General features: G+C 38.7%; 1 protein-coding gene across 1 annotated transcript in view; it reads right to left on the bottom strand.

The window, feature by feature from the left end:
* Positions 1-13,805, bottom strand: part of LOC125227923 (SH3 domain-binding protein 5 homolog) — a 38,475-nt gene that overhangs the window by 2,957 nt on the left and 21,713 nt on the right. The window contains 3 exon segments of the mRNA XM_048132328.1: positions 1,650-1,768; positions 13,287-13,392; positions 13,394-13,465. Coding sequence (XP_047988285.1) covers positions 1,650-1,768; positions 13,287-13,392; positions 13,394-13,465 — 297 coding nt within the window.

Here is a 13,805-nt window from a genome sequence, read left to right as displayed (position 1 = left end):
TGATTCCGCCAACGTCAAGGTTTAGGAAGGCACGCGTTTTTTGAAGACAGTTGGTCGGTGAGCTCTACATTTGTCAAATTTGCCGCCTTTTTTAGGGTTCCGTAGTCAACTAGGAACCCTTATAGTTTCGCCATGTCTGTCTGTCCGTCCGTCCATCCGTCCGCGGATAATCTCAGTAACCGTAAGCACTAGAAAGCTGAAATTTGGTACCAATATGTATATCAATCACGCCAACAAAGTGCAAAAATAAAAAATGGAAAAAAATGTTTTATTAGGGTACCCCCCCTACATGTAAAGTGAGGGCTGATATTTTTTTTCATTCCAACCTCAGCGTGTGATATATTGTTGGATAGTTATTTAAAAATGAATAAGGGTTTACTAAAATCGTTTTTTGATAATATTAATATTTTCGGAAATAATCGCTCCTTAAAAGGAAAAAAAAAGTGCGTCCACCCACTAACTTTTGAACCATATGTTTAAAAAATATGAAAAAAATCACAAAAGTAGAACTTTATAAAGACTTTCTAGGAAAATTGTTTTGAACTTGATAGGTTCAGTAGTTTTTTAGAAAAATATGGAAAACTACGGAACCCTACATTGAGCGTGGCCCGACACGCTCTTGGCTGGTTTTTCATTGCCATGATTAGGTTGACCGTCCATAACCATAACCGACTGTCCGTGTACACGCTGAGATGAGGCCATTTCGTGGCACTTCATTCCTTTCTGTTTGTGTTGTAATGTTTTTTTTTTTTTTTTATACCACGTCGGTGGCAAACAGGTATACGGCCCGCCTGATGGAAAGCGGTCACCGCAACCTATGGACGCCCGCAACTCAAGGGGTGTCACGTGCGCGTTGCCGACCCATTAGAAACTTGTACACTCCTTTTTTGAATTAAATGTGTAATTAATCTTGACTGTGTTCACGAATAAATTATATTCTATTCTATTCTTTTCTCTTTGCACTGCACAACGCAAGTTCTGACTGTAAAAGTTGATATAAAAATAGCTCATAAATATGATTTTTCTTTACGTCAGTGTAACAAAAAAATACACGTGATATGTTCCTAACCCCCCCACCCCCCATATTGGTGGTGGTGATATTTGGTGATATTTTCATGACCCCCTCCCCCCTATGCAGTATGACGCGATTAATGGACGCCCCCTAATGGATACCATACTAACAACTAAAACGATACCTAGTTAATATAAGTCTGTATAAATAATATTTACGAAAAAATATGATTCGAGTCCTACACCCCAAACCCGTATGGCCACTCCCGCTCCTCGCTGCAAGTTCCGCCCACCCCCTCTCGGTTACCTCACAGTTACCGCCTGTAAAAAACGCGAACAGTCGACCTGTCATATTTCACTCATACAAGCATAGTACGCGTTCACCTACACGAGCTTAGACTGTGTGCTAGGAACGCGCTTCTTTCAGATATTTGATCGCCAGTGTCTGAGATGTGCCCCAGCAGAGGGTAAAAGGATTTAAAGAAGAGAATAAGAGATATAAATAATATAAGCCTATATAAGCCTTCAGAATAGACAAACAAAATAAGAAACTCGGAGTTCGCTATTCAGGTCCCTTTTCGCACCTCATATTATCCCGCTAATTAGGTAATATATGCCGGCAAAGAATGTTAACTTACCTTGATGATGGCATGGTTGAGGACCTCCTGCCAGTTGCTGTCGAACTGCCACTCATCCTGCTTGCTCACGAAACGTTGCTCCGCGAGTGTCACCGTCTCTTTAGCTGCTGCGTGGAGCTCTGCAAAAAGAAATCAATAAGTTGAAAAATACGTTATTTCTACCCCGTACTGTTATTCGTCATTTGTAAATGGGTCGTGCATAGGTAGATTTTTTAAAACCCTATATAAAAGATGTCTGTATGTTTTTGGGTTTTAACGTACTGCGTATAAAAAAATTACTACCAAATAAACAGAAAAAAAAAACATCTGAACCATAGACATATTTTTCAAGCTATCAAACTTTGTGTCAAAAATCCAGGAAACAGAGTGTATTTCACGAAAGTTATAGATCAAGAGCCCAGGCCCGCCAGACCTTCCTCAAATTCTCAAGTATGAAACTTTGGGACAATGTAGGGTTCACATCGGCGTTTAATGTGTGCATATTTTCTAGTTCGGCCCATCGGCCAATTTTTTGCTATCAAGTGATGAAGGTGAAAAAAAAAAGTGCTTACTTTCCTTAAATTCTCAAGGCTGATTTTTATATATGTGTTAGAGCACGTTGTTAGAAATTGGTTATCATCAATGCCAGACCGTTTCCGCCGGCCATAACTTTTACCAGACGCGACAAAGTTGGCAAAAAACGACTCTAACTTACCTCATTTTCTCAAGCCTGATTTTTATTTTAGAAAACTATTAAAAGTGAGTGTATTGTGTGATTTGTGTGTGTGATTGATGGTAGAAAAAGTATTGTATGCAACGGTGTTTAACTGAGTCAAAAAATACTCGCGGCGTCTTTATTAACAACTAGCTTTTTCCCGCGGCTTCGCTCGCGTTAGAAAGAAACAAAAAGTAGCCTATGTCACTCTCCATCCCTTCAACTATCTCCACTTACAAAATCACGACAATTCATCGCTCCGTTTTGCCGTGAAAGACGGACAAACAGACACACACACTTTCACATTTATAATATTAGTATGGATTTACCCACGCCCCTCTGTTTTTTTGACCTCTTTTGAATACCGGTTTCATAAAATACTATTTTTTCCCAGTATATTACAATGCCCTAAAGCTTTTCCCGCTATTTGATATTGTCTACACAATACAATCGCATGCCTACAGAATTTATCCGTGCCGCCAATAAATTCCAATTGAAATTGAACTGTGATCATTGATCAACTATGTCCATCGTTGTATTTGAACCCAAATGGCTTGCTTGCGCAACCAATTCAGCCAGATGATCTTACATCAGTCACTTCACTAGGTACCTTACTCCTATATCATTTCACATTAAAAATAATTTATTCAGCAAATAGGCCACAGGGGCACTTTTACACGTCATATATACATAACATTTAAAGTTGAACTGAAATTACAATTGATAATATAATAATATACTGATTCTACGTTAACTAAGTATAACGCTACAACAATGATTAGAGATGTATAAGGTCTCTAAATGTCGAATTTCAACTAAAAACTACACATAATATAGAAAAGTACAAATACAAAAAAAGAAGTCTAAAATTTAGAGATGCAAATGGCTCTAAATGTCACAACTAAAAATAACATGTATACAATCTAATTATCCTTAGAGATGTATATAAGGTCTCTAAGAGTCAAAATCATATAGGTAATAAGATAAAAATATTAACTAAAAGAAAGAAACAAACGAGAACCGAACCTCCTAATAAAATATAAATCAGAATGAATGTTACTTATTAGGTATAATAACCCTGTAAGCTTAAACAGACCGGTCTTCACAAACAGCACCCGTTCACGAGTATGACGCGTATCTCAGCCATCGCCTCCCCTCAACCTTCATTACATTAATACTTTTAATTTTACGATTTCATTTTAAGTCTGAATTCACTATCACTTATTTCATGATATTCATTTTTCTATGATAATTATCTACGTAGAAACAAGTATCAGGTATTCGAAGGCGCGGCCTTTTCACAGCGGGCGCATTAATAAGTATACCAAAGAAAACGCCATTAGCAAAATTAGTCCAAAATAAACATTGTCATGTCCAACCGAAATAAACATTCAAGATAAACATTAAAGCTATTTGCATTAACTAACAAACTATGAAGTCACTAACTACATGTTTTACTACAAACACTTATATCTCTAGTTTTTGCGCGCGGCTTCGCTCGCGATAAATTCGGAAACTGCGGAATACTCCATACAAACTTTCACCCCCATTTTAGGGAAGTGGGGGTTAGTATGAGACAAAAAGTAGCTTATGTCACTCTGCATCCCTACAACGATCTCCACATAAAAATATCACGTCAATTCATTGCTCCGTTTTGCCGTGAAAAACGTTTAAATAAAAAGGCACACACTCTGTCCAATTTATAATATTAAGTATACACACATACATATAATCACGCCTGTATCCCATAAAGAAATACCTAAGTTTCAGTGCCACTTAGTTGAAAAAAATCCAAATTGCGACATTGCAGTGACAGGTTGCCAGCCTCTCGCCTACGCCACAATTTTACCCGTAGGTATCCCACAGTCGACTTCCACGACACCCACGGGAAGAAAGGGGGTGGTGAAATTCTTAACCCGTCACCACACGGGTCATAATATTAAGTATGGATAAACAGACCAGTTAAAGTCAGACCTTCAATAGCCCATAGTTGTTATGAACATCGGTGTCAAGTTATATTAGTCTTGTAGGTTCATTCAAGGCAATATTTTGTGAATAGATTCCTGATAAGAACATGTGGTCATAGAGGCGTATAAAAATTATCTCTGACACTGACCTTGTATTGCTGATAAGGCAACATTGAATTATTATGAGGGTTATGTTTTACAAGCCATTTTATTGCAACAAAAGGTTAGGTTTAACCCGTATACTCTATTTATAGTAAGTAGTACTGTAGTCGATAAAATTAAATTTTTTTAAAAACCCCCGATAGTAGTTTAAAAACATGGCTGCAGACTCAGCTTTTCAAAATCGTTCATCGCGAGAGCTACGATGCCACAGACAGACACACACACAGACAGACAAACAGACAGACAGACAGACATACACACAGACAGACACGTCAAACTTATAACACCCCTTCGAAACGGTTGCAGACTAGCTTTTTGTACGCGCGTACAGATGAACTTTAGAGAAATCATAAAGAACTATTTACTTCTTACGACCTACATATTTTGAACTGTTTGAATATCAAAATAAAATAACAGCGCGCTCTTGAAAAACCATGCGAGTACTAATATTATAAATGGGAAAGTGTGTTTGTCTCTTTTTTATTCGTTTTTCACGGCAAAACGGAGTGTCGAATTGACGTGATTTTTTAAAGTGGAGATAGTTGGAGGGATGGAAAGTGACATAGGCTACTTTTTGTCTCTTTCTAACGCGAGCGAAGCCGCGGGCAAAAGCTAGTAAGTATTATATAAATGGGAAAGTGTGAGTGTCTCTTTTTTGTCCGTCTTTCACGGCAAAACGGAGCGATGAATTGTCGTGATTTTTTAAGTGGAGATAGTTGAAGGGATGGAGAGTGACATAGGCTACTTTTTGTCTCTTTCTAACCCCCCACTTCCCTTAAATGGAGGGTGAACGTTTGTATGAAGCATTCCGCAATTTCCGAATTTGACGCGAGCGAAGCCGGCCGGCAAAAGGTAGTTATACATAGATACAGTTATATGTATATGATTTTTTTAATGGCGTAACTGCTATCAGCGTAACTAGGCATTGACATAAAAATATAGTGTGTTTTTCAAAGCATTCGTCGAGGGAACAGCAATAGGTCTTATAACAATAGGTCAAAGGGTATTTATAAATTTTATAATATCAATATGAGCCTGTTGTCTACCATGGTTTATGTTTGATTTATAAAACATAATTGTACTTATTGTATTGTGTAACACGGTCGTTATATATGGGATATCCTACAATCCAAGTGCTACAACAAAAAATAGGTACCTCCTCGTAGAGTTAGTCGACACATATTGGAAGCAGGCAATTTTATGGACATATCAAACATTAAGACGACTCGACTATTTCCTCCCTGGTTTTTGAAGATAGGCAATGATTTTTTCAACACAGATCATATTTATCTGTGTCGGATCATTTTGATTTTTCTGATATTCTTATTTTTAAAGACGCTAGAGCCCATCAAAAATTTCCAAAAACGGCGTTATTGATTATGGCGTAAAAAAAGGTGTGGTATTCAAAATTGGTGACAATTAGCCAGAAAAACTAAACTGTACGGAACAGATTATTTCATTGTTATTCAGATTCTCAAATTTCGTTTCGATTGATTATGTTTTGAAGGAGGAAACAGTCGAGAGTGGAACCTAAATTTTAAAGATTTTTTCTGATATATTTTTTAACTGAGTTGTTTTTAATGGACAATTTTTTTCCGTTAAATCTATTTAATAACATTAGTATATTAAACTAGAATTCCCAAAAAAGAGGGGCTCCTTTTCATTCTAGCATTTTCGATCCTGTAGCGTCTTAATAATGCTAGTGGCGACCGTTAGAATTATGTAATTTGAGTCTATGGAATCCATACTAATATGTTAAATGGGAAAGTGTGTATGTCTGTTTGTTTGTCCGTCTTTCACGGCAAAACGGAGCGACGAATAGATCTGATTTTTTAAATGAATATAGTTGAAGGGATGGAGAGTGACATAGGCTACTTTTTGTCTCTTTCTAACGCGAGCGAAGCCGCGGACAAAAGCTAGTACTCCATAAAATGAGAACCAGTCGTGCACCTACAAAATATCCATACTAATATTATAAATGGGAAAGTGGGTATCTGTTTGTTCGTCAATCTTTCACGGCAAAACGGCGGAGAGACGAATTGACGTAATTTTTAAGTGGAAATATATAGTTGAAGGAATGGTGACACAGGCTACTTTTTGTCTCTTGACAAATATTTTTACTTAGCAGTACCTAAATGTCTAAATATTAATAAAAGTTTTAAAATGTCTTTATATGTAATATGCACATGACATTGTCGTTGTGGAATGCGCCCCAACGGAAGGCGGTTATCAGACGGCTTGCAAGCAATTGATGGTGCGCGCACGCATACTAGTTTGACGTGCTGATAATATACACCTATATTCGTGCAGGTTCGTAAACTTGTATCCGTCAACTGTTGGTAATGTGCTAGTCGCGCAATGCCATTAAAAAACATATGTGCGAGTCACATGGAGTGGAGTCACTGGAGTTGTAATACTGTTGTTACATTGTATGTAGGGTAGGGCATGCAGAACCGGAGCGGTTCCAAGAATATCATTTCCCGGTTCTGAGTGAGACTGGAACCGGGAGTTCCGGTTCTAGTTCTATACCAAAAAAAAATCAAAAGGAACCCTTATGTCGCGACTGTGTCCGTCCGTCTGTGTGTTTTGAGAGAATAAGCAAATTGGATTTAAAAAAAAAATTATAGGACGTTCTTACACAGATTGACCGAGTCCCATTACTCAGACAACGATATATATATATATACAAATACTTATATACATAGAAAACATCTATGACTCAGGAACAAATATCTGTGCTCATCACACAAATAAATGCCCTTACCGGGATTCGAACCCGGGACCGCAGCGTAGCAGGCAGGGTCACTATCACTACACGCTAGGCCAGACCGGTCGTCTTGGAATATTTATCGGTCGATACGTATTGGAAATAATTAACAAATTCTTGCCCTAAATAATTCTTTACTGTGGTTTCTTTACGTTTTATAAGGATGTACAATAGTACCATGGTTTCAAGCACTGTTGCAAATTGCACTATTTGCGATAAATATCATGTTTATCTTGTCAGATTCAACATTACTAATTATTCCTAAATTTTTGTCGCGGTTCTTTCGTCACCATAAAATTACCGGGATTTCCCGGGAAATGAAGAACCGGGAAATACCGGGAGCATGCCCTAATTGTATGTCACCATCAATCAATCAATCAATAATTGATTCGTGATAACTAAAAACATACACAAGTACAAAAATAGAAACAATAATTAAAATAAATTAAACATATAAGTTACCACGAAATGGTAAAAAAAATACCAGCATAAATACTAATCCGAGAGTCAGCGCTTCATTCATCAACGTCATTTTACTCTGAAAGTACACGATGTAAGTATATGCGTAGAAAGCATTTTTGATTCCATATCGGCGGTGATAGGCCCTTAGGTATACGGATAAGAGTTAGCTTATCACGAAAGCGACTGCCAACTGACCTTCCAGTACCTTCAGTGATGTAAACGAGAAGTAAATATTTTCAATTTTCTAACGGTTTCATCGCAAATTTGCCCAAAATAATATTTAAAAAAGTGAAAATAATTATACTTAAGGTGATAAATTACTAACAAAAAAAAGGATGAAGGATTTCACAGTATTTCGTTAACAATGTTCCGAAATCGGTTGTTGACATGTCCGGTACTGACAATTTATAGTGCGGTTGTCCTGTACTGATTATTTGGTTTCGATTTAGCTTAATATATTTTTGTTCTTATTTAAGGTGTCTGTAGCTCTGCCGTGAAAAATATTTATAGAAATAAGAAGGCCGTTACATCATTGACACCAGTATAAAACAAGGTCCCACGCAAAAAGAAAATAAACATCGACGACTTCGATAAAGGCACAAGATTCATGGATTTTAGCCTGTGCAGAAACAAGAAGCGAGTATTTAAACCTTGCTTATTAAACTTTGATTCTCTAAAACCCTGTTTTCATTTTCTACAAATATTAACGCGAAACCAGTACACGCTGTCCCCACTATATATGACGTCCGCACATTATTGCCATATGAAAGCGGTTTGTAGCGACACTCTTTCAGGGTCAAATAAAATCTTGTCAGGCTATACGAACCGGGGTTCGAACCCGCGACCTCCAGATTGAAAGTCGCTCTTACAGCTAGACCACCAGCGCTTCGACTACGAGCTCCTATATCAGACAGAATAAATACAGGATACCATTGTAACAGCCATCGCTTACTTAATAGCCATAATTATAACGTACGATTGTATGGGCCTATAAAACAGATATCATCACGATCGCGTGCGGAGAGTATCGATTCGGATACAAGGGCGTATTTTACAAGTGATTATGAATTTCTTAAGCTGTTTCTTTTTTTAAAGCAGGTGTAAGTCTAAACAATTTACTCGTAGCTCGTAAAATTAGTGTATTCCGTGCCTTATGCAATATTTAATTATGTCATGCATTCGGGTAAAAAAGAGAAGAAACCTTAGCGCAAAAGTGAATAATCAAGAACAAGTGCGGGTAGTTCGAGAAACTCGCGCGGCTAGAAGATGTTGATGCAATTCCTCGTCAGTCTAATACCCGTGACCACGAACATAATGTGATGTTCGAAACGTCGGGCCAAATATAAATGTAAGTGTTTACGCGATTAATCGTGTTAGTCTAAATCGATATATTTGTGGTTATTTTCTTCATACTTTACTGAACTGTCACCGCATACATTAGAATAACAGCGCCCTATTGACACTAATAGTCATATACAGTGCGTAACCGTAATAAGGGCGATAAATGAAACCAGGCATATAATTCAATATTGTTATCATTAATTAAGAGGTGTTTTCGAGTTACTCTTAATTTTCAGCCCATAATTAACATACATACATACAATCACGCCTGTTTCCCATAAAGGGGTAGGCAGAGCACATGAAACTGCTAAAGTTACAGTGCCACTCTTGGCAAATAAGGGGTTGAAAGAAAACGAAACTGCGACATTGTAGTGACAGGTTGCCAGCCTCTCGCCTACGCCACAATTCCCATAATTAATTTTGGAAAAATTTCCCAGCAGCAATGTACTATAAACGTGGTTACGGTGACAATCAATGACAACTGTCAACGAGCGTTTAACGCGAGTGTGTTTGCATTACGTTGCGGGCCGAATGAATTTGTATGGTTAAAAAAAAAATTCAATTTTAAGTAAAAGTTATCTAATTCCATTTTTTATGCCCTATACTCACCACTGTTAAGAGGTTCGACCGTATAAGGTTTACACCCTGTATTTCAGGTCAGCTTTACGCAGACCTGATTTTAAGCAGTCAGGAAAAGTTAAGAACAAACTTTGACTCAGTACTTTGATAATGAGGTATTTTTGTATGCGGTATACATACTCGTAAATAGAAGCCACAGGTTTAACATAGGAAACCGACAAGATTTCATGGCATTACTTTCTTTCAACCAAAGCATTCAAAAACACACAATGTAATGCGTGTCTGAACACGAACGTTGAAATCAGTACGGAAGCTAACGGTCCTGGTCTTGGCCGTGACCTCGCACCGACTTCCGAGCAATATGGAGCGTGAAGTTTAAATAAGATTATCTGTTGGAAAATCAGCCTTAAAGTGTTGTTGCTCTGTCAGTGCTCGAAAACCTTATGTTTAAAAGGTTGGAAGCAGACAGATAATATTAGTACATTCCCTCTCAGTACGTATGATCCTTTGAAGTTTCAACGTAACAAGTAATGCATTTTGCGAATTAGGGCCTTAATCGTCACGCAGCAGACGACTATGGAACTTCCCATACAATAAAATTTAACGAACGCTTTAACGGTGATAGACGGTTTGATGCAACCGGCCCTTAGTGCTGAAAATGCACCGGGGAAAACTTGAATCTATTGACAATAGATCGAGACAAAGGCAAAAGTCTGATTTCCTGAATAATCAGTTACCGAAACAATCGAGCCGCATGACAAAACCCTGAAAAGTGAAAATCGCTTCTTGAGGAACCCCAGGGACCCATTGCTCGCTTGTAACTGTAACTTTTAGCTTCGAGAAATGGGCCCCGTCATAATGCAAAGTAAACATCAAAGTACAAGTCTGACACTGGCATATCTCTTCGATATTGTATATAATAAACAATGTTTTGCTACATCCTTTCCAGGGTCCATATATTGGTACGTATGTAACATACTAGTAGATATGCAAATAAAGATCTACGTTACTTTCTACGCATTAGTTGTAGCAAGAATTTTGGAAGTAGATATAGTAAGACGTACGTATAGTAAGAAGGTACGGCTGGTACGAGCATTGGTCTTCTCCATCTTTATGTATGGCGCTGATACTTGGAGCTTAAAAACCCTAGATAGGAAAAAGATTGATGCTTTTGAGATGTGGTGCTAGAGACGATGCTTAGAACAAATTAGTTAATACTGCGAGAACGGAATATCACCAAGCGGCTCTCAACTTCTAACCAGCACACTCTCCAAAGAAACATTATGCTCGGCAAAATCGAACGCCGACGCTCCAGGGGTGGAATATCGCTAAGGTGGACTGAGTCCGTGAAAAAGCTTGTGGTTGTGGTGGATGGTAGTCCATATGGCCCTAGACCGCGTCAAGTGGAGAGAAATCACTGTTGGTCACGATCCTCAGCCATGAGGGAACAACTGAGAAGAAGAGATACAGTAGAACCCGGGTAAAACAATCACGTTTAATACGATTTCCCGCATATTACGCCATTTTACACCGGTCCCTACAATTTGAGACTTGTTTTCAGACATTTTTTCACGGTTAATACGACTCGCGTCCCCGCTTAATACACCATCTAAAACCACCCACCTAGCTTGCATTACTTTACAACTTTATTTATGCGGGTGACAAAAATTGGAACTAATTGTACTGTACTAAATACGCGATTCTGGCGACGGCGACGCCGTAAAGATAAATTTGTAATTTGTCGTCCTAACTCAGCGGTTAGTGCGATAGTTCGTACCTACCTACATACACTTCCCTCATTATCACTGCTGCGGTGTTGAGTGTCGGTGTTGAGTTTATGAATTCTTTGTCCCATCTTTGGTTCAGTGATGTCAAAAATAGGAAGAAAAGCATTATCGCTCCAAGAAAAAGTAACCATATTAAAAGTTTACGATGAAACACAATTTTTTCACGTTTAATACGATTTCCCGTATAATACGCTTTTTTGACTGGGTCCCCTCAGAATCGTTTTAAGCGGGTTCTACTGTAGTAAGAAGACATCAATCTCTTTGACACTGCGACGGCAGACGTGGTAGAGGATTAGAAGGGTAGGTCAATTTGGAAAAGATCGTCTATCAAATAAGACTGTCCACAAGCTTAAGATATACAATTTAAGATAGGTTAAGATATACAATTTAAGATTGTTTAAAAAATGAGCGCATCTTGCCATTAAACGTAACAGTTTAAGGCAAGTTAATTCATGTTTTTTTTACAAAATTAGTTTAAGTTGTTTTTTTTTTTCTCAAAAAAAAAAAAAAAAGTTATGGCAATAAAAATATTTCTTCGTCGTTTCTGATTCTTGCGTTTTCACCGTCAGGGCCACTAAAATATAGCCAGGCTAAAATGGCCGTGGCCTTTGTAAATATAAATATGAGGTAACACTGATGTGTTACCTCAGCTACTGGGCTATTCAAATTTTCATGACCATAATCACTTATCGATCTGAAACGTTCAAATGTGATACAAGTCTATTTATTCAAGGTAAAGTAGATTATTTGAATACTAGCTTTTGCCTGTGGCTTTGCTCGCGTTAATTTCGAAAATTGCGAAATGCTCCATACAATCTACCGCAACATTCTCATTATTGCAATATGAGTAAACGTTCAGGGCAATTCTCATCATCAACAACCAGAACCACAGTGTAATCTTATCAGCGGTCTGGTTTTAAAGCTGGGGAATCAATGCCACATTTTGCAGTTTATCGGCCGGCGGATGTTTCTTCCTTATCACTCTTATCAGCGCTATATGGACTGCCAAGGCTGCCCGAGCCTTCAAAGGGTCTCTCTGGGATTTTTACTGTATATAACGTGTAGTCACGTTATTATGAAAGAAACATATAAATCTTCATGGCGAATGACGCAAGTGGCTCTGTCGCACCAATATGGAAAATCGATAAAGAGATAAACTGCGGTACATCTGCTCGAACACAACACAGACTGAAGTGAAAATGAGATCGCGTAAGAAACTTCTTACTTAGAAAGCGAGGACGTGATTCGTGGAATATCGCTGTCAAATATTTATAATTCGTTGGACAGTTACTACTATCTTTGGAACTGTAAAAGAGCCTTCTGGCACTCTGTCCTAGCTTTGCAGCAGCAGCTACTACTTCGTGGTAACGTCTGGACTTGCCCATGCAAGTCCCGCGCTATTCGATCAACTCTTGTAGTCTTTGACCCGTCTGATTCAGAAAGAGGTGAAAATTTTCAATGAAATTTTCAAATTACCCCTAGCTCTCTGGAGCTGGACAGCAGCCTTCTGCTCTGTTCTGGCTGTTGCAGCAGAATATACTACTTCGTGGTAGGGTCTAGACTTGTCCACGCAGCTTCCGAGCCGTTTGGTCAACCCTTTTAGTCTTTGTCGTTTAGTCAACCCTTGGGAGTCATCGGGAATCAGGAAGAAAATAAAATTTTTCAACGAATTTTTTAACATACCACTAGCCCTCTGGAACTGTACAACAGCTTTCTGGCACGCTGTCCTGGCTATTGCAGCAACATCTACTACTTCGTCGTAGGGTCTGGACTTGGAAAGTTCTGAGCCGTTTGGTCAACCCCTGTAAACGGTTTGTTCCCCTGAACAAACCCTATCTCCTTACAGATGAAAAACTTTCAATAAATTTTCCAACTTACCACTAGCCCTCTGGAACTGTACAGCAGCCTTCTGGCACTCTGTCCTGGCTGTTGCAGCGGCAGCAACTGCCTCGTGGTAGGGTCTGGACTTGTCCACGCAAGTTCCCGAGTCGTTTGGTCAATCCTTGGAGTCGTCGGGACGTCTCATTCAAGAGAAGGTGGAAGGTTTTCATAGACTCCTGAAATGAAAGGCAAGTTGAAATATAAACATTCATTGGTGAAATCTACGGCGTAAATGAAGTGTTCAGACCACGGTCTGTGAGACCTACTTGACCCGTGGAGGGGGAAGGGTTTTTTGGAACTTATGTGCGAAATGTCATTTGATATTTGTCAGTCGCTTTTCGGTGAAGGAAAACATCGTGAGGAAACCGGACTAATCCCAATAAGGCCTAGTTACCCTTCGGGTTGGAAGGTCAGATGGCAATCGCTTTCGTAAAACCAGTTACACTCTACTACGTCTACGCCAAATCTTGAGATTAGTAGTCAACAGACCCCAGGCTCTTACGAGCCGTAGCGAAT

Source organism: Leguminivora glycinivorella, chromosome 7, assembly GCF_023078275.1.
Source record: "Leguminivora glycinivorella isolate SPB_JAAS2020 chromosome 7, LegGlyc_1.1, whole genome shotgun sequence".
Lineage (NCBI taxonomy): Eukaryota > Metazoa > Arthropoda > Insecta > Lepidoptera > Tortricidae > Leguminivora > Leguminivora glycinivorella.
Note: the sequence above shows the minus strand (reverse complement) of the source record. Positions and strands in the feature narration are given on the sequence as shown.